The following is a 27,376-nucleotide window of genomic DNA, read 5'->3' on the forward strand; positions in this document are numbered from 1 at the left end:
TCACCTGGATAGGACAGGTGCACCTGCTCAGGCTGCGTGTAGCTGAACCCTTCGCACTGCAGGAGAGGCAGCCACAGGGACAGGAAGCCAAACAGCCTCCCCAGTCGACTCATGCCGCACCCCCCCACCAAGATCTCCTCTCCGCTGAAATCCTTCAGAAGTGAACTCAGACCAGCTGCAAACCCTGGCAGGGTCGCTGCAAGCCGGTCTGCTAAGTCACAGGGCTATTATAATGTCCTCCGTTGCAAACTGCTGATGCGGCTTTGCACTCAGGAACCCGAGGCTGCGGAAGCAAGAAGTTCAGAGAGATTCCTGGGTTATTGCAGGGCAACCGAGGCCAATGAACAACAAGAGCCAGATGAGCCGCAAAGACAAAGCGCAGGTGCCCAGCAGTGGGTGCTGATCCTTAGAAGAAAGGGACACTTTATGGTAGCTCTACTGGCTGTGGAAGGGACACGGGTGGCGCTGTGGATTAAACCACAGAGCCTAGGACTTGCTGATCAGAAGGTCGGCGGTTCGAATCCCCGCGATGGGGTGAGCTCCCATTGCTCGGTCCCTGCTCCTGCCAACCTAGCAGTTCAAAAAGCACGCCAAAGTGCAAGTAGATCAATAGGTACCACTCTGGCGGGAAGGTAAACGGCGTTTCCGTGCGCTGCTCTGGTTCGCCAGAAGCGGCTTTGTCATGCTGGCCACATGACCCGGAAGCTGTACGCCGGCTCCCTCGGCCACTAAAGCAAGATGAGCGCCGCAACTCTAGAGTCGGCTGCAACTGGACCTAATGGTCAGGGGTCCCTTTACCTTTACTGTCTGTGGAATCTCATGACGCAACGAGTGCGCTGGCTGTTCACCAGAAGGCTGCTGGTTTGAACTCACCCAGGGACAGCTGCGGGCAGGATCCCTGCACTGCAGGGGGTTGGACTGGATGACCCTTGCGGGTCCCTTCCAACTCTAAGATTCTATGAAATCTGCCTGCCCAACCCAAACAGAAAACCATTTGAAGGCTCTCTGCCGTGGAATTAATTCTCCCGTGGCATCTCAGCAACAGGTATAATGTGAACCGCTGCTCCTGAGGCAGGAACGCAACCAAAATGCCCAGCTTGAGAGGAGGGTGCCCATTATGTCTCTGTATGTATCAGGGATCCGAGACGATTGGTCAGTGCACACCGAAACACTGACTCATAAAGATAGCACAGGGCGGGATTTTCGGTTATTAAGGGAGAGTCCAAATTTAAATCAGGGGGAAGTCCAACCCTTGGGAAAAGCCAATCTAGGCTGAGGGTGCCATTAAAGTGAATGCAGCGCCTGGAAAATGTTTACCAACCAGATAATGACTGGGAGGAGACCAGGTGACCCATTTCCTGTAAGTCAGATCATCACAGAATGCCTTCCTGGTTTCTCCTTGTTATCTCTCCAGTCGTGGGGTTTTTTAATTATTATTTAAGCTCTTTGGGGCAGGGACCTCTTCTAAGATTCACGTGTTCTCTGAAAGGCTATATTAATGTTGGTCCCTGGTTCCAGTTTGTGAACATTTATTTGTTTTATATAGAGAGAATTAAACGATAAAATTGTCAATAAAAACAGTTTAAAACAACTAGTAACTAGACCTTTTCAAATGAAATTAAAACCCACGAGAAACTAAAACCAGATTAGAACACATGCCCACATTTTACATATCTCGTCTGAACAAAAATGTTTTTAGCAAGTGGTAAATGCACACGGAGTTCCAAGTTCTGAGTTGCCGTCACAATGGAAGATGGATTTCTCACAAATGTGGAACAGGTCTGATGTGTCTAAACCCCAAATTAATTAATTAATCTTATCCCCTTATTGGATGCAGATTTGAAGGAACAGACCGAGTAAGGAATCCAAGTTTACTTATCCCTGCACCCCAAGATAGGAAACACACAAACAATTAGGAGACTGCAGTGGCGTAGCGTGGGGGGTGCAGGGGGGGCCGGCCGCACCGGGCGCAACATCTGGGGGTTAGGGGGCGCAAATCCACGGGTTAGGGTGCGCAAATTACTTGCCTTGCCCCGGGTGCTGACAACCCACGCTACGCCACTGGGAGACTGCCACATTCCAGGGACAGCTTTCTCTCTGGTCAAAAGCTCAAAAGGCAAGGTGCAATACACGAACTCAGGAATAAGGAACTCAGGATTTACACCCTCAAAAAGAGGATATGAACCACCCCAGATAATATCCCCAGACCCCAATAAGATGTCCTGGCATTGTTCTGGCCCCAGTTACACTTTGGGGCTCAAGACACTCTCAAGTGTGCTGCCTTCGTCCCACCACAAGGAAGAAACTGGGGTGTGTGCACCCCAAAATAGACTTGGGCCATTGTGTATCTTAAAGGTAAAGGGACCCCTGACCATTAGTCCAGTTGTGGCCGACTCTGGGGTTGCAGCGCTCATCTCGCTTTAATGTCCAAGGGAGCCAGGCGTACAGCTTCCGGGTCATGTGGCCAGCAGGACTAAGCCGCTTCTGGCGAACCAGAGCAGCGCACGGAAACGCCGTTTACCTTCCCGCTGGAGCGGTACCTATTTATCTACTTGCACTTTGACGTGCTTTCGAACTGCTAGGTTGGCAGGAGCAGGGACAAAGCAACGGGAGCTCACCTCTTGGGGGGATTCGAACCGCCGACCTTCTGATCAGCAAGTCCTAGGCTCTGTGGTTTAACCCACAGCGCCACCCGCGTCCCCTTTGTGTATCTTACATTAGCACAATTGGGGAACTAAGCTCGCCAACCGAACAAACACACACGCCATGAGATGCCAAAGCATCTTTGGGCAAAACGCCGGGTATACCAAATCAGCCCACTGGCCCTCAGGCGTGTCTACAGCGGCCTTCCCCAACCTGGTGCCCCCTGGACGTTTTAGCGCACAACTCCCATCCGCCCCAGACTGAGGAAGGCTGCTCTACACTGACTGGCAGCAGCACTCCAGCATCTCAGATAGAAGGCTTTTAGAAGACCTCTGAAGGCAGCCCTGTTTAGGGAAGCTTTTAATGTTTAATAGGTTACTGTAATTTGATATTCTGTTGGAAGCCGCCCAGAGTGGCAGGGGAAACCCAGCCAGATGGGCAGGGTATAAATAAATTATTATTATTATTATTATTATTATTATTAGGCGACCCCATACGAAAGCCCCGAAGCCCACAGTATCCGGGGTTAGCGAGCTAAATCTGGGAGCGTACGGAACAGAAGACATGGGATCTCCCCCAACCCCACCTTCCCCAGGCAGCCTTGAGCCCCGGCACCTCTCCTTTCTGGAAATCAAGCCGCAAATCCGGACGGGGTGGCGTTCCTGAGCGTGTGCAGAGCGCCTGCCAGCACTGACCTGTGCCCGACGCCCCTGCGCGCTGGAGGAGAGCAAAGGCGAGCAGCAGGTCCCTGCGATCGCAAGGAAGCCCGGGGCTGATCTCCTCCTGCTCTCTGGACTCTGGGAAAAGATCCTCCCACCCCGAAGGGAGCGCGTCGCTCTGCGCCTACCTCCGCGCACCGGATTTCCTGGTTCTTTTCGCAGCCTTTGGCGCTCTCCATTGAGGGGGAGCCGAGAGCCAGAGGCTCAGAGGAGTTGGAAGGGATCTCCTACGGTCATCTAGTCCAACCCCCCTGCGATGCAGAAGGAGGAGCACGGCTGGCCCGGCCCGCGAGTGGCTGCGATTGGGCAGCACCGGACCCCGTCTCCCTCCCCGCCCCCAGAATGGAAGGTGACAGCAGCTACGGCCGCTGGGTCTCGCTTTGCATCTTTTGGGGGGGGGCAGAGGAAAGGGTTTCTTCTTTGCGCAGCGCCCGGGAAATCCCGGACACGTCCTCTTTTTGGGGGGCTAGTGCCGGATTTACGTGCAAGCTAAGCAACCTCTAGCTTAGGTCTCCACTCTCTTGGGGGCCCCCCTCCAAGGGCAACAGAAGATAGAATCATAGAATCATAGAGTTGGACGACACCACAAGGGTCATCGAGTCCAACCCCCTGCCAAGCAGGAAACACCATCAGAGCACTCCTGACATATGGTTGTCAAGCCTCTGCTTAAAGACCTCCAAAGTAGGAGACTCCACCACACTCCTTGGCAGCAAATTCCACTGTCGAACAGCTCTTACTGTCAGGAAGTTCTTCCTAATGTTTAGGTGGAATCTTCTTTCTTGTAGTTTGGATCCATTGCTCCGTGTCCGCTTCTCTGGAGCAGCAGAAAACAACCTTTCTCCCTCCTCTATGTGACATCCTTTTATATATTTGAACATGGCTATCATATCACCCCTTAAGCTCCTCTTCTCCAGGCTAAACATGCCCAGCTCCCTTAGCCGTTCCTCATAAGGCATCGTTTCCAGGCCTTTGACCATTTTGGTTGCCCTCCTCTGGACACGTTCCAGTTTGTCAGTGTCCTTCTTGAACTGTGGTGCCCAGAACTGGACACAGTACTCCAGGTGAGGTCTGACCAGAGCAGAATACAGTGGCACGATTACTTCCCTTGATCTAGATGCTATACTCCTATTGATGCAGCCCAGAATTGCATTGGCTTTTTTAGCTGCCGCGTCACACTGTTGGCTCATGTCAAGTTTGTCATCATGTCAAGATGATCTTGGGGTCTGGGTATGGAGAGAAGCGGTCCTTGAGGAATTGCGGTTGTGAGTCCTTCAAGGCTTTATAAGTCAAAAACAGCATTTTGAATTGGGCCGGGAAACTAACTGGCTTGATTAAGACCATGGGTAGGCAAACTAAGGCCCGGGGGCCGGATCCAGCCCAATCGCCTTTTAAATCTGGCCCGCAGACAGTCCGGGAATTAGCGTGTGTTTACATGAGTAGAATGTGTCTTTTTATTTAAAATGCATCTCTGGGTTATTTGTGGGGCATGGGAATTCATTCATCCCCCCCCCAAAAAAAAAATATAGTCCGGCCCCCCAGAAGGTCTAAGGGACAGCTGCCTGCTGCAAACGTTTGCTGACTGAAGGAAGGTGAGGACAGGTGACCTCACCTAGGCCCGAAGTCACACCCCCCCCCCAAGCAGGCTCAAAGCTTCTCAAAGCTTTTCAAAATCATTTTCTCCGCAGCTAAGCATCAGAAACATTCCGCTTGCTGTAACTAAAAAGATTGCAACAAGGTAGAGAACGGAGCCCATTGTCTTCTCAGGCCTTTCTCAGAACCACATTGCAACTTGCTTTCTCTCCGGGAATGAAACAACGGGAACACACTGAAACCCCCTCACCCCCTTTCCTGCCAAGAGTCCACAATAGTCCCAAGACAGCTTTCTGTACATGCTCAGGAACCTCAACATGGGGCAGGACTCCTGAGGGAGGAGAAAGGGGGAGGGAACTGGAAAGGGGTATATATGCTTGTGCACATGACTGTGAACTTTGTGCATGCTTTTTGTGACTTATCACACTTGCTCCTTCTACCAGTTCATGGATGGTAGAAATAAAAGCCTTTTCTCCGAAACTATTCCTTGAGTGTCTGTTGACTCCCACTTCCCTTTCCCAGGCGCAATATTTTTCCCACCCGAGGGCAAAGCCTCATAAGGCTACATTTCTTGGTGCATTGGCCAGGAGGATAAGGGATGTGGGTCCAAGGCGTCCCTGTGGTGAACAGCTCGGATCGGCGTCAGCAGTTCCAGTGCACAGCCTGCCAAGTTCGTGGGAGGAATTGCCACCCGTTCCTGAGTGGACACACTGCAAGGACCGGAGAAAAAGCAACGGCCAAAGGAAGGTACCTCGAGGAAAAAGGTAGGCTCCACAGGGTATAGGTGGGAGCAAAAAGAGAGTTTGATCAGCTCCGCCAGCAGGGTAGAAGTGCCACTGGTTTTGGTTTTGCCCAGAAAAGCAGCAAAAAGGGTGCTGCTGGGCCCCGGTCGAAGTCAAAGCACTGCCGGTTGTGGTTGGTTGTTGGTTTTGCCCAGAAAAGCAGGAAAAAAAAGGTGCTCTTGGGCCCCGGTCAAAGTCGTGAAGCGCTGCCGGTTGGTTTTGGTAAAAAGGGGATTGAGGGAGGTGCATGGGTTTTTCTGAATGTGCGTGTGAGGACACTCCAGTGAATGTGAGACGTTTGGTCTGTGACTGAGTGAGAGAAATGATGTTAGGAGGATGGGGTGTCCCAGTGTTCCAGGGTCCCAGGGTCATGGAGTAAAAGCAGTAAACAACTCCCATGACCCCCCTGCGATGTTTCCTGAAGAAGAAAAAAAACTGGAAAGATGCCAGAAAGGGAGAAGATTGAGGATTTTAAAAAAACCTGATGAAAAATAGACACCAACACTTATGTGAAGTTCCTGACCGTCCCCCATGGCTTAGGAAAAGTAGAACTGTGATTACCCGTGCCGTGCCAAACTGTGCCCAGTATGGCAGCAAGTACAAGTTAGGGGGGGGGAAACAGCAGTCTTGCCAGACCCAGAAGAGGAAGGAGGAATAATTAGCCCCCCTCCTGGCCGCGGACGGTCCGGGAATCAGCGTGTTTTTACATGAGTAGAATGTGTCTTTTTATTTAAAGTGCATCTCTGGGTTATTTGTGGGGCATGGGAATTCATTCATCCCCCCCCCAAATATAGTCCAGCCCCCCCCCCAGAAGGTCTGAGGGACAGCTGCCTGCTGAAAACGTTTGCTGACCACTAATAAAGACTATGCTTTTCCTGTTTTAGGGTCCCAGTTTACACAGACACAAGCTGCCACCTGGATTATCCCTCAGTTACCAGGTCTTTCAGACAACATATGTATGGTGTATATATCCTGGAAGTCACCCTGCAAGGTAGACTGAACTGGGCCCTATCGCTGCGCAACTCAATACGCTTAACAGACCTTTTTCCTTTTTTGAAATAAAAAAGGGGGTCACGGACACGACTAAGCGACTAAACAACAACACTGCCTTGTTTTAATGCACGCCTTGGTTTGGAGCGAATGGTTATTTGAATGGTGCGGGTGGCTTCCAAAGTTTGCATTCTCGAGGCTCGGATATAAGATCACCAGGTTAATGTGCCAGCTTAATGGGATAAATGGACTGACAAACCCGGGACCTGGGGGAAGGGACGTTGGATGAAGACTTTTATTTTTTGTTATTAGGACTATTTTTGAAATATACTCAGAGTCGCAAAGTGATTTCATGCTCTTTATTCAGCTCATAGTGGTGAGGAGGAATGAATGAAAGTCCCCTCAAAGTATCTGCTTTATATACATTATTTACACAATGGGCTGCACATGATTGGTTAATTCTGGAATTCTACTGTAAGCCAATCAGACTGCTGCATTCTGAATCCTATTGTTCTAGGACCAATCAGACTGCTGCAGTTTGGATCCTATTCAACTCAGTACATAACACCCCTCCCCTCTAAGTTCCAGTCCTGCCCGGGAGGTCGCATTCATAGTCCTCAAGGTATGCCGGCGGCCTACGTGTGCGTTGCGGCCTATGGTGTTCCCTGGTCTGGGGTTCAGGTTCTGGCTCGTGTTCCAAGGATGCTGGCTGTGATGGGCCTGTTTGGTCTGGCGCAACCGGCTCACTCAGTCGTGGTTCTGGTTCCGGTGTCCTTTCGGCCTCGCGGGCCCTCTCTGTGTTTACTGATTCTGCCTCTCCTGCTGGCCCCTCCTGGTCTATGGGCCTCACTGCCCCTCTGTTCCCTTGGGACTCCTCTGACCTTTCTTCCTCCTGGTTTTCTCCTGGGAATCGTCGCCGTATCTGGTCGCAGTGGCGGCACCAGCATTGCCCCCCATCCGTTAGCACCTCGTACGACACGGGGCCAGTGACCCTGGTGACTGTGGCGGGTCCCCATGCTGGGCCTGCCCCAAAATTCTTTGCGTACACTGGGTCCTGGGCCTTGAAGGTCCGGTGGTTCCTGCCTTCCCCCACCACTACCTCATCCTGAGCTCTATCGGGGTGAAGGCGGTCCAATCTGATTGCAAGGCGCCGACCCATTAGTAGTTCAGCGGGGCTCCGGCCAGTCGTTGAGCTGGGGGTGCTGTGCTGTGCTAGGAGGAATGTGGCAAGGCGGTACTCCCAATCCCCTTGCGTCATGCGGCGAAGGGTGTCCTTGGTGGTCCGCACCATGCGTTCTGCTTGGCCATTGGTGGCAGGGTGGAACGGCGCCGAACGGATGTGGCAGATGGCGTTCTGCGTTGTGAAGGTTTGGAATTCTCCTGACGTAAATGCAGTCCCGTTGTCTGAGACGAGAGTGTCAGGGAGCCCATGGTTTGAAAACAGCCTGCGTAGTACCCGGATGGCTGCGGACGTGGAAGTGGACGGTACCAGTGCGACTTCCAGCCATTTGGTGTAGGAGTCCACCACTATGAAGAATGTTTTCCCCTGAAAGGGGCCAGCGAAGTCCACATGCAGGCGTGGCCATGGTGCTCGGGCGGACTCGCAGGACTGGACTAGGGCCCTTGGGGGATCTGGGCGGGATTCTTGGCAGGCCTGGCAGTGTTTGACCCAGGCCTCTATCTCTCCGTCGATCCCTGGCCACCACACATAACTCCTGGCAAGGGCCTTCATTCTTACTACCCCTGGGTGTGTCTCATGTAGGGCTGTGAGGACCCTTTCGCAGAGGGGCTGGGGAACGACCCTGCTTCCCCATAACAGGCACCCCTTGTGGGCCGACAGTTCATGTTTGCGGGTTGTGTAGCCAGCGAATTCTGGCCCAGGGCTGCTGCTGGGCCATCCCCTCCATACCCAGTCCAGGACCCGGGAGATAACCCTATCTTTCTTGGAATGGTGTGCAACTTCTTGTGCCTGAATGGGGCGGTCGGGAAGCAGCTCCAGGCTCATAACCTCTTGTGCAGGTGCTGGGTCGGGGCCTGTTTCTGGTAGTGGTAGCCTGCGGAGGGCGTCCGCATGGCCCATTGCCTTCCCCGGGCGGTGAATCAGTGCATACTGGTAGCTGGCAAGGAAAATTGACCACCTGAGGACGCGAGGAGACAGCACTTGGGGGGTCTGCTTTTCGGGGGCAAACAAGCCAAGCAACGGCTTGTGGTCAGTCACCACGGTGAAGGGCCGCCCGTACAAGAAATCATGGAATTTTTTTACTCCCTTCACGATTGCCAGACCCTCCTTGTCTATTTGCGAGTAGTTCCACTCGGTTGCGTTGAGTGTCTGGGAAAAGTATGCCACCGGTACCTCTCTTCCATCTGGGAGTTGGTGTCCCAGGACAGCGCCAATGCCATAGGGCGAGGCGTCGCATGCTAGCACCACCGGCAGCCTCTCGTCGAAGTGTGCCAAGACCGAGTTTGAGACAAGCAAGTCCTTGACTGCCTGGAATGCAGCCTCCTGGCGCTGGCCCCACACCCAAGGGGCCCGCTTGTCCAGGAGTCTGTGTAGGGGCTCTGCTACCGCCACCTTGTGGGGAAGGAAGGAATGGTAAAAGTTCAATAGTCCCAAGAAGGCCTGAAGTTCAGTCTTGCTCTTGGGTGCTGGGGCATCACAAATGGCCCGTACCTTGCCCACAGTCGGGTGGACCCCTTCTGCGTCCACCATAAATCCCAGAAAGTCCACCTGAGGCACTCCTAGTAGACATTTTTCCCGCTTCACCTTGAGACCCGCCGTCTGGAAACGGTGCAGAACGGTGCGGAGGCGGTCCTCAAACTCCTCTGGTGTGGGCCCGGCAATCAACACATCATCGAAGAAGGGGGTGACGCCAGGAATCCCTTTAAGGAGCGAGTCCATTAGATTCTGGAATATGCCTGGTGCCACGCTGACCCCGAATTGCAGCCGCTTTACCCTGAACGCTCCTCTGTGCGTCACAATCGTCTGTGCTTCTGCTGTGGCCTCATCTACTGGCAGCTGTTGATATGCTTGGGCCAAGTCCAGCTTGCCAAAAAATTTCGACCCGGCAAGGGTGGCAAGGACATGGCTGACCACTGGCACTGGGTATGCATGGGCCGTGAGGGCCTTGTTTATGGTACATTTGTAGTCTGCGCAGATGCGGACCGAACCATTAGGCTTGACGGGTGTGACGATTGGGGTTTCCCAGGGGGCATTAGGCACCGGCTCCAGCACTCCTTGCTCCACGAGCCGGTCCAATTCCTCGTCTATATGGGGTTTCAGGGCGAACGGGACCCGGCGGGCTTTGAGCCTGACCGGTCGTACTGCGGGGTCAAGCTGTAGAGCAATGGGGGGCCCTTATACTGTCCCAATTTCCCATCGAAAACCCCTGGAAATTCCTTGCAGATGGCGTCCACGTCCACTTGTAAGGTAGTGTGGTTCACCCCGGTGATGGCTAGCCCCAGTGGTCCAAACCATGCCAATCCGAGTAAGCTAATGTAGGGGCCCTTGACCACGAGCAAGTCCAGTTGCCGCGTCTGCCCTCGGTATTGCACCCTGAAGGTCCCCACCCCCATTGTGGGGACCTTACGTTTCTGGAAGTCCCGGAGGGTGAATGGGGCCGGCCTGAGTTTGGGACCCCCAGTAGGACACAGTTTCCTTAAGGTCCTTGCCGAGATTATGGATAGAGTTGAACCCGTGTCAAGCTCCATGCGGCATGGGGCCCCCTCTATCTGTACCTCTACATAAATTTTCTCTACGTTGGGGTGGGGCAACTGGTATACCTGGAAGTCCGTGAGCTCCGTAGAGTTGCCTTGGTGCGTTGGGCCCCGGGACCTGGGGCTCTTGGATTGGTCATCTGATGCCTGGCGTCGGGTGGGCCGAGCTCGACACACCCGGGCGATGTGTCCCAATTTTCTGCACTGCCTGCACTCTGCGTTGCGGAAACGGCAGGTCCTCTCGTGACTCTCCCCGCAGCTTGCACAGTTTCCTCCTCGTCGAGGCAGCTGTGGTCTGTGCGCTGCTTGAGTGAGCTGCTGTACTCGGTGCACCTCCTCCCTGTCGGACCCTGAGTCGTCGGTGAGGTCTTCGTGGTGGACCCTCGGTTGGGATGGCAGGCTCGGCCGTGCCTCTTGCGTCGACCTCTTGGCAGCTTCCGTTGCCAGGGCCTCCTCCAGAGCGACCTGGAACGTTAGGTCCTTCTTGGCGTAGAGGCGTCGTTGCAGCTTCTCATCCTTCAGGCCACCGACGAGGCGGTCACGAAGCATGTTCTCCAGCTCTGAGAAGTTGCAGAACCGGGCAGCTTGGCGGAGAGAGGTCACAAGCCCAGTTATGGTTTCCCCAGGGGCTTGCCGCTTTGCGTAGAAGGCATTTCGATGAGCGACCACTGAGGGCTGCGGCGAAAAGTGCCCCTTCAGCTGTTCCATTATAGTTTTGTATGGAACAGTAGCGACGTCTTCAGGTGCAAGGAGAGCCCGGGCGATTTCAAATGTCTCCTCTCCGCAGACGCTGAAGAATATCGCCCTCTTCTGTTAGTATCTTCGCTCACAGTCAGAGGTACCTGGCCTCCCCCGAGGCAATTGAGCGAGATACTGTGTCTACCTTCCGTCTGCGACCCCCGGCAGGCTAGGTAAACAAACCCGGCGATTCTTCTCATTAGACGTGAGATAGAACACACCCTCTGCTTCTCTGTCCCTCCCTGCATTCTCCCAGGGAGGAGAAATGAGACAGACAGGAATCCTTTTTACATGTTTATTCCTGTCACTCAGCAGTCCATAGAAAACGTGTCTGTACCCTCCTGACTCCAGCAGAAGAGACACAACTCCTCCCCTGTACTTCCAGCACAGGTCACATGACACTCTGAGCTAACATCCGGTGCTCAGTACAGAGAATAGGCTCCACCTGTTCCCCAACAGTACATCTGCAAAACACAACATCCTGTTTTGCATTCCAGCCATCTGGAGCTGGCTTTTGCCTTGGTGATTTTTCCTGACAACCTCCCCCAAAAGCATCAATAGGCAAAACATGATCCAGAGAAGAGAACAAACAGTTGTTATACATATAACAGTCCCCTGTTGTTTCAGTTCCACCCTTGGAACTCCCCACCACTGGTTTCACCAGTGTACCTCTCTGGTTGTCTGCTTCCAAGGAATGAGTGCTTTTGCATTACCTTGGCTAGCTCCTCTCTGTTGTGCCTTTGTCTCTGACTTAGACACTGCTTTAACCTGCTTTGAGTTGTTAACAATAGCAACACATGCAACAGCTAAGTTAGCAAACTCTTTTGAGTACCTCTTTGGTGGTACACCCTTTGTGACTCTCTCAGACCTGCGTATGAGGTTCTGATCCTCTGTGCTCACTGGTTCAACCTCTGGACTTTGTTGAGAACCAGTAGCAATGGCAAACTGTGGTTCTTCCTTCACCTGTGAAGGTCTATCCATTGTGTGAGATTTCCTCTCAATGACTGTTACAACTGAACTCTCTGAGCTATCAGTGTCATCATCAGTACCACTGTAATCTGTGACATCAGAAAAATCATCATCATCATCTGAATTGCCACCTGTGGGAAATGTTTGTTCTACAACCCGCTCTTGCTCTGGAGCACTGTCTAGGAACTTTGTGAGAATCACCTGACCAGATTCAGACAAAATTACTCTGTAGAGACCCTTTTCATATCCCACAAAAATGCCTCTGACATTCTTTACTCCACCTGGAGCTTCTGTTCTCACATGAGACCCGAAAACCTTGAAATAGGCAACAGAAGGTTTTCTATTGAACAGCTTCTCAAAAGGAGAACATCCCAACTCTGTTGAGACCTTTCTCAGCCACACATGAATATAGGACGCTAGAGATTCGGCCCAATATTCATGTGGCAAATGTGAACTCAGCAATTGCGCATTCATCCCCTTTTGCAATTCTTTGTTCACTCTAACACAGACCCCCCTGTTCCACGCTTCGGTCGAAACAGCAACTTTGTGGTCTATCCCTCTTCCATCCAGGAACTTCTGAAACTTCTGTAACAGAAAAATTTGCTTCTCATCTGTGAAAAGACAATCAATGTTAGCATCATGCATATTTTTAACCTTGTCACAAAACTCCTGAAACTTTTCTAAAGTTTCTTGTGGTTTCTCCATCATACAAACCCAAGAATAATTAGTGAAGCAATCCACACACAAAAGGTAATATTTTGCACCGCCCCTAGATGGTTCTAGAGGACCAATCACATCAGCATACACCCGCTGAAAAGCTCTGTCGACCTTCGGCACCTTCCGGGCGCTCTTGGTCACACCTGCAAGAGAGATTACGTTAGAATCAGAAGAATTACATTTCATGTAATCACTTTGATCAAAAGTCAACAAATACAGTCCATCTTTCTCTTTGGCAGTAAGAAACAGTTCTCCATCTTTGTAGATCTTGCAGCTTTTAGCATCATAGGACAGTTTCAGTCCTTTCTTTGCAATCTGCGACACACTCAGCAGATTAAATCTCAGTTCTGGAACCAGGTAAACATCACTTATAGTCAGGTTCAGACTCTCAAGATACAGAGTCCCAATTCCGATCGCTTCCAATTCCTGACCGTTGGCCTGTTTCACAGTGAAGCTTTGCTTCTTCAACGTCGAAAACAGTCCTCTGTGCGGGCATAAATGTTTTGTACATCCAGTGTCGATTATGAATGCGTTCCCAACATCTGGCGTGGTTCCTTTCGCCATCATAGCTTTTGCAGGTTTCACCTGGTACTTGGTACGGCTTTTGCCTGACGCCTCAGGCTTCGTAGAGCTGCTCTTTGCTCCTTTTGACTGGCGTGGCTTTCTACAGCTCCGCTGTAGATGCCCAGTCTGTCCACAATTGTAGCATTGGACAGCGCTCAATGCTACTCCATGCTCTCCAGTAGCACCACCAGTGGGGAGATTTGAACTCTGTTCTTCCCTCCCCCTGTCCTTCACTTCCAGCGCAGCAAGTCTGTCGTGTTCATTCAGGACCACAGCACACACCCTCTCCGCGGTTAGCTGCGTGGCCGGTAGGGAACCAAGCTGACTGGCAACAACCTTGTAGGTGCGGTTAAGGCTGTTTATCATCATGAAGCAAAACACTTCCTCCTGAAGACGGAAATTGCGTTCCACCATCTGTTGACGCAGAAACTTCATCTCTGTCAGGTGCGCTTGAACATCTCCATCAGGCGCAAGTCTCAGATTGGTCAACTTCTCAAAATACAGCAACGCTGAAGAACCAGCATCTCTCTGATGCGTTGTACGCAGCGTGTCCCAAACCTCTTTCGCATTTTGTAAATGCTGGATATGCACAAGCTGCTGATCTGAGACACACAGAATTATAGCAGTCCTGGCCCTCACGTTCCGTGACTCCCAACCTCCGGTTGGTGCTGCAGGGATAGGGTTTTCAATTACATCAAAAAGCCTCTGATTCTGCAGCAGGGCCTTCATCTTTACAGACCAAGATGAATAATTGTCATTGGTTAAGGGAGGTGGGTAAGGCAAACCTCCCCCTTTCTTGGCATCCATCTTGAAGCCAAGCCTCTGGCTCACACTTTCAAGCAAGCTGTAAAATCCAACAGTCGTTTTTTTTCTTTCTCAGGCAGGCAAACTGCAAGTTGTTTACGCTCTTTGGCACCTGGCAGCTAAACTCTGGCTGCTATGGAAAGTCCCTCCAAGAGCTCTTAAACGCGTAGCCAAAACATTCCGTGGCTTTGTTTTGCTTTTCTCAAGCTCACAGTCCAGCCCCTCTGCCAGTAACTTTCCACTATCGTTACTTAGCAAGAGTGAATTCAGGACTTCTTATCTTTAACCACAGGAATTTGTGGAATGCAGGCTTCAGCTTTGAGCTGCAGGCCTTTCCTTCCGGAGCTTTTGTTTTTCAAACGCAGAGCTCCCATGAACCAGGGAATTTATCAACCTGCGTTCACACTTTTAGCCCGAAATGCAGCATACCTTGATCTCCGTTGCTTGGAAACACTTTCCTCTGGGTCTGTTCAGCCTCTGGCTTCTGTCAGACGCTTGCCTTCTCCCTGGAGCAGAGGAGGACAATCCACCTGCCTCTCATGCAGATGTCCGATGAATCGCAACCATCCTCTGCTACCATATGTTAGTATCTTCGCTCACAGTGAGGTACCTGGCCTCCCCCAAGGCAATTGAGCGAGATACTGTGTCTACCTTCCGTCTGCGACCCCCGGCAGGCTAGGTAAACAAACCCGGCGATTCTTCTCATTAGACGTGAGATAGAACACACCCTCTGCTTCTCTCTCCCTCCCTGCATTCTCCCAGGGAGGAGAAATGAGACAGACAGGAGTCCTTTTTACATGTTTATTCCTGTCACTCAGCAGTCCATAGAAAACGTGTCTGTACCCTCCTGACTCTAGCAGAAGAGACACAACTCCTCCCCTGTACTTCCAGCACAGGTCACATGACACTCTGAGCTAACATCCGGTGCTCAGTACAGAGAATAGGCTCCACCTTTTCCCCAACAGTACATCTGCAAAACACAACATCCTGTTTTGCATTCCAGCCATCTGGAGCTGGCTTTTGCCTTGGTGCTTTTTCCTGACATCTTCTTGGCGTCTTCTTCATCGGTGACCCCTTTGGCTTCTAGAAGGAAGGTGAAACGGGAGGCGTACGCTTCCCAGTCTCCAGATGCTGGGTTGAACGGCGAGAAGCTGCTGTCGGTTGCCATTCTGAGTTCCTTGTGTCCCGGAGCTGAAGCCTGGATACACGGTGCGAGGCAGCGATGCGGCAGGTGGCAGTGCTGCGTGTGGCAGTCAGCTCAGCGGGATCCCAACTTCGTCGCCAGTGAAATATACTCACGAGTCGCAAAGTGATTTCATGCTCTTTATTCAGCTCATAGTGGTGAGGAGGAATGAATGAAAGTCCCCTCAAAGTATCTGCTTTATATACATTATTTACACAATGGGCTGCACATGATTGGTTAATTCTGGAATTCTACTGTAAGCCAATCAGACTGCTGCATTCTGAATCCTATTGTTCTAGGACCAATCAGACTGCTGCAATTTGGATCCTATTGTTCTAGGACCAATCAGACTGCTGCAGTTTGGATCCTATTCAACTCAGTACATAACAATTTTATATAATTGATGAATATTAGAAGGATGCATGAAATGAAATTGCTTGGCTCTGGTATAAAAGTTTAAGGGATTAGGAAAGAATATAACGGTTAAGAGAAGTTATCAAAAATAAGATTTAGGTTAAGGTTTTTTATAAGACAATGAGGAGAATAGAGTAAGGTAATGTAATGAAAGATTAGAATAGGGTAAAAACTTGATGGTAAGGATTTGCTAACAAATTGAACTGGAATACAAAAAAGGGAGGGATGAGGAGGTCTGGGGAAATAAGTGTATGAAGATATGTTATGAAAATTAATGTGTTTTTTAATTGTTTTTATTTTCTAGGTTTGTTTCTTTTTTATTTTTTCATTTGTTTTGTTATAATTTTGAAACTTTAATAAAATATCTTTTAAAAAAAACAAAGTTTGCATTCTCCCCGCCGCCGCTCTTTCCCCAGCGCGTGGCGCACGAGGAAGCTCCACCGGTTGAATTCCTGCCTGCCCGCTTGGCGTTCCAAGGCCCGCTGATTGGCTTATCCTGTCTACACGGGAACCAGGTCCGGCCGGCTTCGCTTCCTTTCCACTGCTCTTCCTCCAGGCGCGGTTTGTTTTTGCGGAAGGAGCGGTCCCTGGGCGCGCAAAGGGAGAGTGCTGCCTGCTCCTCTGGGTGCAAAGAGCCTGCGATGGAAAAGGTAGAGAAACCTGGTTTCTGCAAGAAAAGAAACAAGCAGGCATCACTTTGCTTCTGGGCGGGTGGGAGAACCAAGCTTGAATTTGTTTTCTGTACTCCAGTTCACTCTTAATTATCGCAGCAAGAAAGCAGCCTCAGGTTTTTTTCCCTTTCCAGGGTAACACCACTCCCGGGAGGATGGAGGAGAAGAACAGGCCTCCATCCCAGGGCATTTTAGTTTAAAACGTCTTCAACTTTTATTTCCGAAACTTGACCGCAGTGAGAGACCAGGCATGGGGCTTCTAAAAAGCAAGAGCGCTTCCACCGACGGAATGGAAATCCAGTGCCTGGTGGATTTGAACCCGTTGCCCGAGGAACTGCTGGAGCTGATCCTGAGCTGGGTTCCTGCGCGGACACTGGTGACCCGCTGCCGCCTGGTCTGCTGCAGGTGGAGGGACCTAATTGACAGGCCCACCGTCTGGAAACTTCAGTGGGAGAGGGACCCGGGCATGCACGACGCCATTGAAGCTGCCCAACGATGCCCCCGAATGGACTGCAGCCGAGTGGGGGTCCTGCGGCCCTTTGGGAGGAACCTGATCAAGAATCCCTGTGGGACAGGTGAGGGAGCTGATGGGTCAGGCAGGTGGGAGGCAGGTGGGTCCCAGGGAAGTCTAAAGCCCAGAACTTTTCCCTTCCAATGCTGGCACTCTAATCAGAGACACTGTTGGGATTGTGGGGTGAGGAGACGTACTCTGCGCATTCCCAGAGGCAGTTCTCAACGCTTTCCAAAGCAGGAGCTAAAAACAGCTATTAAGCCATGATGTCCTGTCCTCCCAAGCAGAAGCATTATGAGTCCTGGTAGTTCATTGTACTCATGGATGCTGGATTAGATGAGCTTTGGGCCTGATCCAGCGGCCAGGCTCTTAATAATACTAATAATACATTTTATTTATATCCCGCCCTCCCCAGCCAAAGCCGGGCTCACGGCGGCTAACAACAATCAAATAATACAACATTCTAAAAACATTTCATTATAAAAATTAATTAAAATCAAATTGATGGCAACCGTTAAGCAAAATTCTGTGCAGATTGCCAGAGGAAGGAGTCGGGCTGCGCCCTGACCAAAGGCCTGGTGGAACAGCTCTGTCTTGCAGGCCCTGCGGAAAGATGTCAGGTCCCGCGGGGCCCTAGTCTCTTGTGACAGAGCGTTCCACCAGATTGGAGCCACAGCCGAAAAAGCTCTGGCCCTAGTTGAGGCCAACCTAACCTCTCTGTGGCCTGGGACCTTCAGGATGTTTTTATTTGTAGACCGTAGGTTCCTCTGTCTGACATACCAGGAGAGGCGGTCCCGTAGGTACGAGGGTCCTAGGCCGTATAGGGCTTTAAAGGTTAAAACCAGCACCTTAAACCTGATCCTGTACCCCACTGGGAGCCAGTGCAGCTGGTATAGCACCGGGTGAATGTGAGCTCGCAGCGAAGACCCCGTAAGGAGTCTCACCGCGGCATTCTGCACCCGCTGGAGTTTCTGGGTCAGTCTCAAGGGTAGCCCCACGTAGAGCGAGTTACAATAATCCAGTCTGCATTCCTATGACACCCATTCCTACATTCCTATGCCAATTTGGGGCTCATTCCCATTTACTTTTTACTCCAAGCTTTCTAGGCACAATTCTGCGTTTCCCCGCTTTGTTTCCAAGCCGTTCTGTTTGTTGGTTTTGCGCTACTACCTTTCCCAGGAAGTTCCAGTTACAGATAGGTAGCCGTGTTGGTCTGCCATAGTCAAAATAAAAAAAAATCCTTCCAGTAGCACCTTAAAGACCAACTAAGTTAGTTCTTGGTATGAGCTTTCGTGTGCTGAAGAAGTGTGCATGCACACGAAAGCTCATACCAAGAACTAACTTAGTTGGTCTTTAAGGTGCTACTGGAAGGAATTTTTTTATTTTTCCCAGGAAGATCCGCTCTTTAATGCTGAATCGGAACAAACGGCGATTCAGGTCTTCCACGGATTGCCGAGAGTGTTTCTTTGTAGGGAGAGCAGCAGGGGGAGGAAACAAAAACAGGCAGCATCCAGGAAAGAATGGACCTAGAAAGTATGGAGGAAATTAGTGTGGATGAGCCCTCGCACTTTGCATCCGAAAACGACATCTCCACTGATACCCGTTATTGTGCCCACAGAACAGTTTCAACACTGGGTGGTGCTGAACGGAGAGAATGGGTGGAGAGTGGAAGAGAACAGACAGCATGTGGAAGGCGCAGAGGTCCAGACTTGCTTTGCCTCATCATACCCGTGAGTCAATGTGGGAGACGTCCCAATCCCATTGATTTTGGCAGCTCCATTTCCCTGTGGCCTGGGACATCCTTTTTAACTGCAGCTGGCGGCACAGCCAGTTTCTCCTCTCTGAGTTCCCTATTTCCTTACAGGTCACAAACTCTTAGCTGCTTTGTGTTTCTGTAATGATGCCATCTTTCTGGAAGATGCAAGGAGCCCAAAGCGCTGTAAACACAGCATTAATGTCTTTATTGTCCCCCACCCGCCCAGGTGGTGTGTAAAATCACAGCTGATTGATTTTCTGAAAGAAGGTTTTCCGGAGGAGCTCATGGATACCTGTCAACCTGATGTTATTATCTGTGACTGGTGAGCTCTACTCTTCTTTTGATCTCCCGAGAATTAGCCTACATAATAATAATAATAATAATAATAATAATAATAATAATAATAATAATAATAATAATTTATTACTTATACCCCACCCATCTGGCTGGGCTTCCCCAGCCACTCTGGGTGGCTTCCAACCAAATATTAAAATACAGTAAGACATCAAACATTAAAAGCTTCCCTAAACAGGGCTGCCTTCAAATGTCTTCTAAAAGTCTGGTAGTTGTTTTTCTCTTTGACATCTGGTGGGAGGGCATTCCACAGGATGGGTGCCACCACCGAGAAGGCCCTCTGCCTGGTTCCCTGTAACCTGGCTTCTCGCAGTGAGGGAACCGCCAGAAGGCCCTCGGTGCTGGACCTCAGTGTCTGGGTAGAATGATGGGGTGGAGACGCTCCTTCAGGTATGCTCCATTCCTTTCGCTGCCTTGGCTGTACCCCATCCTCTCCGCCATCCCTTTCAGGTGGGGTGCCCGGGAAGACTGCGGCTGCAGATACAAAATCCGTGTGGAGCTCCTGGCAGCGGATTGGTCAGTAATTGCCAAATTCAACGCTAATCCGAAACCCATTCTGCAGTGGAACAACGGCCAGTATCAAAAGGTGTTATTTGATATCCAAGGCCTGTTTTCCTTCCTTTTGGGATGAAAGATCGTAGGTGCCAAATGGCTGCATGGGAATATTACTGATCCAAATGCAGATGCAAAGCCAAAACCTGGGGGGTGGAGGCAGAGTTAATAGTGCACTAAAGTGGCATAGCAGCCAAAACAGCAAAAGTCTAAATACAAGTGTCAGGTAAGATTACTTTGGAGCTAGTTATAATAAAGTCAGAGCATTCAGTTAAAACTGGGTGATCCAACGATTGCTCCTTAAAACAGACTTATTCTGAATTCCGGCTCCATTCATTGCCAGGTTTACCACTCTCCCCGAAGTGTGGCTGCTTTATAGGGCACAGGGAACAAACCCATGATCTTGGTGTTATTATCTTGTTATTTTAAATGGGAGCATTGAAGGGGACAGAACGGGCAAATTCACATCCCTTTCAGGAACGGGAGCCTCCACCATTGATTGCTTTGCAGCCTCGCATAGCCTGTTAAACGCTATAACCATCTGCAAGGCGATAAAACGCCTTCAAGACTGTCCACGTACCCTTAGTTTTAACACTAAACCTTAGCACTCAGATCGCTCGTACAGAGTGTACATGGATGCTGAACAGAAGTAAAATGGACAAGTAAATTACTACAGTGGTACCTCAGGTTAAGTACTTAATTCGTTCCGGAGGTCTGTTCTTAACCTGAAGCACAACTTTAGCTAATGGGGCCTCCTGCTAGCGCCGCGCCGCCGGAGCACGATTTCTGTTCTCATCCTGAAGCAAAGTTCTTAACCTGAAGCACTATTTCTGGGTTAGCAGAGTCTGTAATCTGAAGCGTATGTAACCTGAAGCGTATGTAACCCGAGGTGCCACTGTACATCAAAACATAAGGGCGATCATGTACTCTAAGGTAGCCTTCTGTATCGCGAAGCACTCTTATCTGCAAAGACACCAACAATAGTTTTTACTATTTAATCCTGCTCTTGCAAAACTGTTTGAAATCCAAACTACCTGTTAAACCGTCCAGGCACTGGTGTGACCTTGCATGTATCGCCATGAAAAAAATCTCTTTAACAGAGGAAGACCGGCTGTACGGAGAGCAACATCGGCCAACCTTGCCTCGGGAGGAAGCGCTGCAAGGCTTTAATTAAAGCAAAAAAGATGCAGAACGCAAGAAACCCGTGGCAAGCTTTCTAAGGTGTTCTGCTTTCCAAGGGTGCTTCTCCTTGACTCTTTGCTCTTCTCTCTGCCTCTGTAGGTGTCCCACGTGTTCAGGAGTTACGGCCCCGGCGTTCGCTACATCCAGCTCTGGCACATAGCGATAGACACACGATTCTGGAAAAGGAATTACGGGGCTCGCATCACAAACTCTACGGTGCTGGTAAAACTCTCGCCGGAGCCCCTGCGGTCTCCCACCAGGGTGTTTTTCTCGCTGCCGCCAAAACATATTCCACCCAGATCACGTTCTTCCAGGTGGAGAAAAATCCTGAAGTGATGAGAGGACGTCGTTGATGGCTTGCAAGGAGGAGTTTTGAGACCTAGGAACCTAAACATTTTAAATATATATAGAGAGAATTAAAGAAACCCCTTGGGTCCCCTTTACTGTGAAATCAAATAATCCTTGTTTAACTAATGTTCTGGGGGTTTTTTGCACTCTGAAAATAACAAGTTCACAAGAGACCTTGAGAAAAGGCTGTTTTTTTAAATGTTTTTGTCAGGGGTTCAGGGACAGAGGCACAGCGGAGACAGGAGATGGAGAGCGAATGGGAAGAATCTGAGGACAGCGGGTGGGGGGGGAGAATGAAAGTGATCCGAGGGATTCCATGAGCCTCTCCAGCGAATCAGAGGATTCCCAGAAGGGGGCCCCGGTGGTCAGGACAAGGGGGGTCCCAGGGGGGACGCACCAGAAACAAGGGGCCAGCGGGGACTCCCAAAGCGGCAGCTGGAGACCTTGAGAAAAGGCTGTTTTTTAAAATGTTTTATATTCTATTTTTTTGGTTTCTATTCTTTTTTCAATTTACTATAATAATATCTCTCTCTCTCTCTCTCTCTCTCTCTCTCTCTCTCACTCAATAAATAAATATTAAAAAGATTTGGCTGGTTCTTTGAAACACTGTGAATATTCCGCTTGCTGCAACCGCTCTCTCTCTTAAGACAACCATGCTAGTCTTAAAATATTAAAATGTTTGTTCTTTGGGCACCCAGCCAAGCAGATCACTAATGGAAGAAAAATGGAAATTGCCCGTTGACCACAAACTTCTGTAGGAAGAGATGGCTGGAGGACACTGCGCATGGGATATCTCCTCCCCCACCAGACCAGATGGGCCTTTCAAAGTCTTCTGCCCCCACTTCTGGGGCAGGATCCATCCAAGATCTAACTAGGGACCATGCCTGAGACAAAAAAGGCCACGGTGACCGTACCCAATAACAAAAAAAATTTACAGTAAACCACAACAGACAACCAGGACAATTAAAATCCACGAATCCACACTCTGTAAGACTTGAGTGAATGCAAAGGGGAGGAAAGAAGTTGGCGAATGTCCTCGGCTAGGGGTTGCCATATTTCGAAGAGCAGAAAATTAGGACACATTTGCCGACTTCTAGTTTTAACTGTGGATCCCTATGATGAGACTGCTCATGAAAAAAAGGACATGCCTTGGAAACACAGGACAATATGGCAACCATAGAGCCTCCAGCCCACAGAAATTCCTTGTCAGGAGTGCATGCAGGAGCCAGGTCCTGTGGCCAGTAGGACTTTGCAGGACAGGGACCTTCCTAAGTTTGTTTTGGAGAGGCAAGACGAGGCCGCACAGGTGAGGCCGATTGATAACTTGCTGCACCTGGTGGCAAGAGCCGGGAAGGGATGTAAGGTCAGCATTTCCCTTTGGCTCTTTGCCACTGTAACACGTTCCCTGCCTTGCTGTGTTTGGCTCCTTCCTTCCTGATCCTCAGACCCTTGACTTCGTTGCTCCTTCCTTCCTGATCCTCGGACCCTTGACTTCGTGACTCCTTCCTTCTTGTTCCCAGACCCTTGACTTCGTGACTCCTTCCTTCCTGATCCTCGGACCCTTGACTTTGTGACTCCTTCCTTCCTGATCCTCGGACCCCTGACTTTGTGACTCCTTGCTTCCTGATCCTCGGACCCTTGACTTCGTGACTCCTTCCTTCCTGATCCTCGGACCGTTGACTTTGTGACTCCTTCCTTCCTGATCCTCGGACCCCTGACTTCGTGACTCCTTCCTTCCTGATCCTCGGACCCCTGACTTCGTGACTCCTTCCTTCCTGATCCTCGGACCGTTGACTTTGTGACTCCTTGCTTCCTGATCCTCGGACCCTTGACTTTGTGACTCCTTGCTTCCTGATCCTCGGACCCCTGACTTTGTGACTCCTTCCTTCCTGATCCTCGGACCCCTGACTTTGTGACTCCTTCCTTCCTGATCCTCGGACCCCTGACTTCGTGACTCCTTGCTTCCTGATCCTCGGACCCTTGACTTTGTGACTCCTTGCTTCCTGATCCTCAGACCCCTGACTTCGTGACTCCTTCCTTCCTGATCCTCGGACCCCTGACTTCGTGACTCCTTCCTTCCTGATCCTCGGACCCCTGACTTCGTGACTCCTTGCTTCCTGATCCTCGGACCCTTGACTTTGTGACTCCTTGCTTCCTGATCCTCGGACCCCTGACTTTGTGACTCCTTCCTTCCTGATCCTCGGACCCCTGACTTTGTGACTCCTTCCTTCCTGATCCTCGGACCCTTGACTTTGTGACTCCTTCCTTCCTGATCCTCGGACCCCTGACTTCGTGACTCCTTGCTTCCTGATCCTCGGACCCTTGACTTTGTGACTCCTTGCTTCCTGATCCTCAGACCCCTGACTTCGTGACTCCTTCCTTCCTGATCCTCGGACCCCTGACTTCGTGACTCCTTCCTTCCTGATCCTCGGACCGTTGACTTTGTGACTCCTTGCTTCCTGATCCTCGGACCCTTGACTTTGTGACTCCTTGCTTCCTGATCCTCGGACCCCTGACTTCGTGACTCCTTCCTTCCTGATCCTCGGACCCCTGACTTCGTGACTCCTTCCTTCCTGATCCTCGGACCCCTGACTTCGTGACTCCTTCCTTCCTGATCCTCGGACCCCTGACTTCGTGACTCCTTCCTTCCTGATCCTCGGACCGTTGACTTTGTGACTCCTTGCTTCCTGATCCTCGGACCCTTGACTTTGTGACTCCTTGCTTCCTGATCCTCGGACCCCTGACTTCGTGACTCCTTCCTTCCTGATCCTCGGACCCCTGACTTTGTGACTCCTTCCTTCCTGATCCTCGGACCCTTGACTTTGTGACTCCTTCCTTCCTGATCCTCGGACCCCTGACTTTGTGACTCCTTCCTTCCTGATCCTCGGACCCCTGACTTTGTGACTCCTTCCTTCCTGATCCTCGGACCCCTGACTTCGTGACTCCTTCCTTCCTGATCCTCGGACCCCTGACTTTGTGACTCCTTCCTTCCTGATCCTCAGACCCCTGACTTTGTGACTCCTTCCTTCCTGATCCTCAGACCCCTGACTTTGTGACTCCTTCCTTCCTGATCCTCGGACCCCTGACTTCGTGACTCCTTCCTTCCTGATCCTCGGACCCCTGACTTTGTGACTCCTTCCTTCCTGATCCTCGGACCCTTGACTTTGTGACTCCTTCCTTCCTGATCCTCGGACCCTTGACTTTGTGACTCCTTCCTTCCTGATCCTCGGACCCCTGACTTCGTGACTCCTTGCTTCCTGATCCTCGGACCCTTGACTTTGTGACTCCTTGCTTCCTGATCCTCAGACCCCTGACTTCGTGACTCCTTGCTTCCTGATCCTCGGACCCTTGACTTCGTGACTCCTTCCTTCCTGATCCTCGGACACTTGACTTCGTGACTCCTTCCTTCTTGTTCCCAGACCCTTGACTTCGTGACTCCTTGCTTCCTGACCCTTGGACTCTTGGCTTCCTGACTCCTGGCTTCTGGACCCCCGTTCCTGCTCCCACCCCGCCATTTTGCCCCCGGTCCCGACGTCCTCAGCCAAGACTTTGACTGCCCGTAAACCGGACCGTGACATTCCTCCTAATTTCTACTTTTGCCAGAGTGGACGTTCATTGAACAGGATGTGGCAGAGAGAAATATCCCCTAAGGATGGGGTGGGATTCCTCAGTTTCAAAAAAAATATTATGAACAACCCTAGGGGGCGAAATGGAGGAAGGAGATGGTTTAAATACATTGGATATAATATTCAGTTAGAATCCTGGAAGAGGTTGTGGAAGGAAGGTATTAATTTTGCTGCATGCAGTGCACTTAAAGAAAATGTTATGAAAATGATGCACAGATACTACCTAACACCAGCTAAACTTGCTAAAATGTGCAAGACAAGAACCAATGAGTGCTGGAAATGTAAAGAAAGGGAAGGTATCTTCTACCACATGTGCTGGACTTGCAAAGAGGTAAAGGCTTTCTGGGAAATGGTATATAATGAGTTCAAGAAAATGTTTAAAAAATACTTTCGTTAAAATACCAGAAGCCGTTTTACCGGGTATAGTGGGTGAAGAGACACCAAGGGAAGATAAAAGACTGTTTATGTATGCAACAACGGCAAGAACTCTTTTAGCTCAAAAATGGAAACAAGAAGAAGTACCAAGAAAAGAAGAGTGGCAGATGAAGATGTTGGACTTTGCAGAACTGGCGAAGCTGACGGGCGACATCTGAAACCAGCATGATCAAGTATTCCAAAAGGACTGGAGTAAATTGATACGATATCTGACAGATTATCGTAAGCAATAAACATCACTAGCAGGGTTGTCCGATGAATTGTAATGAGAAGTTTTCTTGACTTGTCATGAGAGGTTTTCTACCTTTCTGTATTTATTTAAATTTTGAGCTATTTTGTAATGAGTGCAATTGGAAAACGTACAAAATGCAATGATATAAAGGTTAATTTTGAAAGCCCTGAGGCGGGAGGGAAGGAAGTCGATAAGCTCTAAAGCTGTGTTTTAATACTTTGTTGGAAGCCGCCCAGAGTGGCTGGGGAAGCCCAGGCAGATGGGCAGGGTATAAATAATAAATTATTCTTAAATTATTATTATTACAGTATAAAGAGCCAGGGAGGTAAAGTGGATAATAATGATGTGAATGTATATTATTAAATGGAAAATAAATAAAATTATACACACACACACCCCCCCCCCCGTATTTTTCTGTGCATAAGACTAGGGGTTTTTTTTAACCAAAAAATAGGTTTAAAATTGGGGCTCGTCTTATACACGGGTAGTGCTGAGGGGTGTTTTCTTAATTTGGACTCCCACAAAATGGGGGGGTCATACATGGGGGGCATCTTATACACTGAAAAATACAGGTGTGTGTGTGTGTGTGTGTGTGTGTGTGTATGTATATATGTATGTATATGTACGTATGTATGAAAAAATGAAATAGAGGTGGGAGAACGTGTGTATGTATGTATATATATATATGTACAGTGGTGCCCCGCAAGACGAATGCCTCGCAAGACGGAAAACTCGCTAGACGAAAGAGTTTTCCGTTTTGGAGGTGCTTCGCAAAATGAATTTCCTATGGGCTTGCTTCGCAAGACGACAATGTCTTGTGAGTTCCTGTTGGTTTTTTTCCCTCCCCCCCTTTTTCTAAGCCGCTAAGCCGCTTATCAGCTGATCCGATCAGCAGATAAGCCGCTAAAAGCCGCTAATAGCGCTAATCCGCTAATCCTTCAATGGGCTTGCTTCGCAAGACAAAAAAACCGCAAGACAAAGAGACTCGCAGAACGGATTCTTTTCGTCTTGCGAGGCACCACTGTATATGTACGTATGTATGAAAAAATGAAATGGAGGAGGGAGAACCTTCTTGTGAAAAAATTCCTGAGGGATAGAGTGTTTATACATGTTATTTGGCTGCGATCTTCTAGAAATCGTTGCCTTGGAAAGGTTCCCCTCCAGGCCTTGAGGAGAGAGACGGAGGCAGCTCCATAAAGGGAACCATTTTGAGCTTGGCTCCAGCCGGCGGGAAAAAGGCGCCTCCGCTGGAGGGTCTCTGCCCCGTTAGCTCAAACCCCTGCCTGTTCTGAGGAGAAATGTCTAACCTCTCCACAAATAATAAAACGATTATCATTAGTAGAAGTCGCATTATATTCTCCACCCGATTACCTCACCCTTATTAGGTCTCTGAGGAAGGGAGGAACGGACACAGAAAATCCCAGCGTTTTTGAGGGAATCGCTTTGCAACGCCCTCCAAACAGAGAGATGTTCAGAAAAGAAAAATGCACAACTTGATGCACCCAGTGCAGAGAGTAAGGCTAAATTGGTTCATGCCCTCAGAGACATGTTCAGATACCTGGAGGTCCCAGAAGTGTTAAATATAGATTATATTCGTTATCCTTTTATTACAGCAAATACTGTTCACCTTAGGAAGGTGATGCACTTCAGAGGGGTTGAGATAATTGTGCAATATTGCTTTAATGGGGGGAAGAGAATCCTTCAAAAGAAGGGTGGATTGTCGTATTTTTCCATTATTGGAACAGGAATTGCACACCTATAGCCAAAGGTACTTTAATAAAAGCCGGGGAAGAGTTGGAAGGATTTTTAATAATGGCATTTCATTCACTCTAATGAAGTGGCTAAGGAGCAGGAGCTTTTTAAATTGACCCTGGGGGAAATG

At 49.9% G+C, this 27,376-nt stretch overlaps 2 protein-coding genes across 6 annotated transcripts in view; one reads left to right on the forward strand and one right to left on the reverse strand.

Annotated features, from left to right (window-relative positions):
• The window catches only part of ACP7 (acid phosphatase 7, tartrate resistant (putative)), a 33,449-nt gene extending 29,990 nt beyond the window's left edge, over positions 1 to 3,459 (reverse strand). Inside the window, exons 1-2 of one of the 2 annotated variants that reach the window (XM_081200493.1) lie at positions 3,339 to 3,459; positions 5 to 283 (exon numbers count right to left, since the gene is read on the reverse strand). In XM_081200493.1, coding sequence (XP_081056619.1) covers positions 5 to 113 — 109 coding nt within the window. In that variant the 5' untranslated portion in view covers positions 114 to 283; positions 3,339 to 3,459. Of the gene's footprint in view, positions 1 to 4; positions 284 to 3,258 lie in introns of both variants that reach the window. The other variant, XM_081200494.1, reaches the window with a different exon arrangement.
• On the forward strand, positions 1,735 to 21,327 carry LOC308590500 (F-box only protein 17-like). 4 transcript variants are annotated; one of them, XM_081200603.1, is made up of 6 exons: positions 1,735 to 1,779; positions 16,633 to 17,073; positions 18,628 to 18,739; positions 18,992 to 19,087; positions 19,570 to 19,705; positions 20,953 to 21,327. In XM_081200603.1, the coding sequence occupies exons 2-6, from the start codon at positions 16,749 to 16,751 to the stop codon at positions 21,187 to 21,189; spliced, it is 906 nt and encodes a 301-aa protein (XP_081056729.1). In that variant the 5' UTR covers positions 1,735 to 1,779; positions 16,633 to 16,748; the 3' UTR covers positions 21,190 to 21,327. The 4 variants fall into 4 exon arrangements, with proteins under 4 accessions (XP_081056729.1, XP_081056728.1, XP_081056727.1 ...); XM_081200602.1 differs by lacking the exon at positions 1,735 to 1,779 and adding an exon at positions 1,816 to 1,856; XM_081200601.1 differs by lacking the exon at positions 1,735 to 1,779 and adding an exon at positions 16,315 to 16,477.
• Positions 21,328 to 27,376: the final 6,049 nt, after the last annotated feature.

The sequence above is a fragment of the Podarcis bocagei genome (genome assembly GCF_964188305.1).
Source record: "Podarcis bocagei genome assembly, chromosome: 7".
Classification (NCBI taxonomy): Eukaryota; Metazoa; Chordata; class Lepidosauria; order Squamata; family Lacertidae; genus Podarcis; species Podarcis bocagei.

Excerpts from the sequence above, each read along its gene's own strand:
- LOC308590500 (XM_081200603.1), top strand. The coding sequence starts at position 16,749 with ATGGGGCTTCTAAAAAGCAAGAGCGCTTCCACCGACGGAATGGAAATC. Across the intron at positions 17,074-18,627 it reads CAAGAATCCCTGTGGGACAG|AACAGTTTCAACACTGGGTG; the intron begins GTGAGGGAGCTG and ends TTGTGCCCACAG. Across the intron at positions 18,740-18,991 it reads TGCTTTGCCTCATCATACCC|GTGGTGTGTAAAATCACAGC; the intron begins GTGAGTCAATGT and ends CCACCCGCCCAG.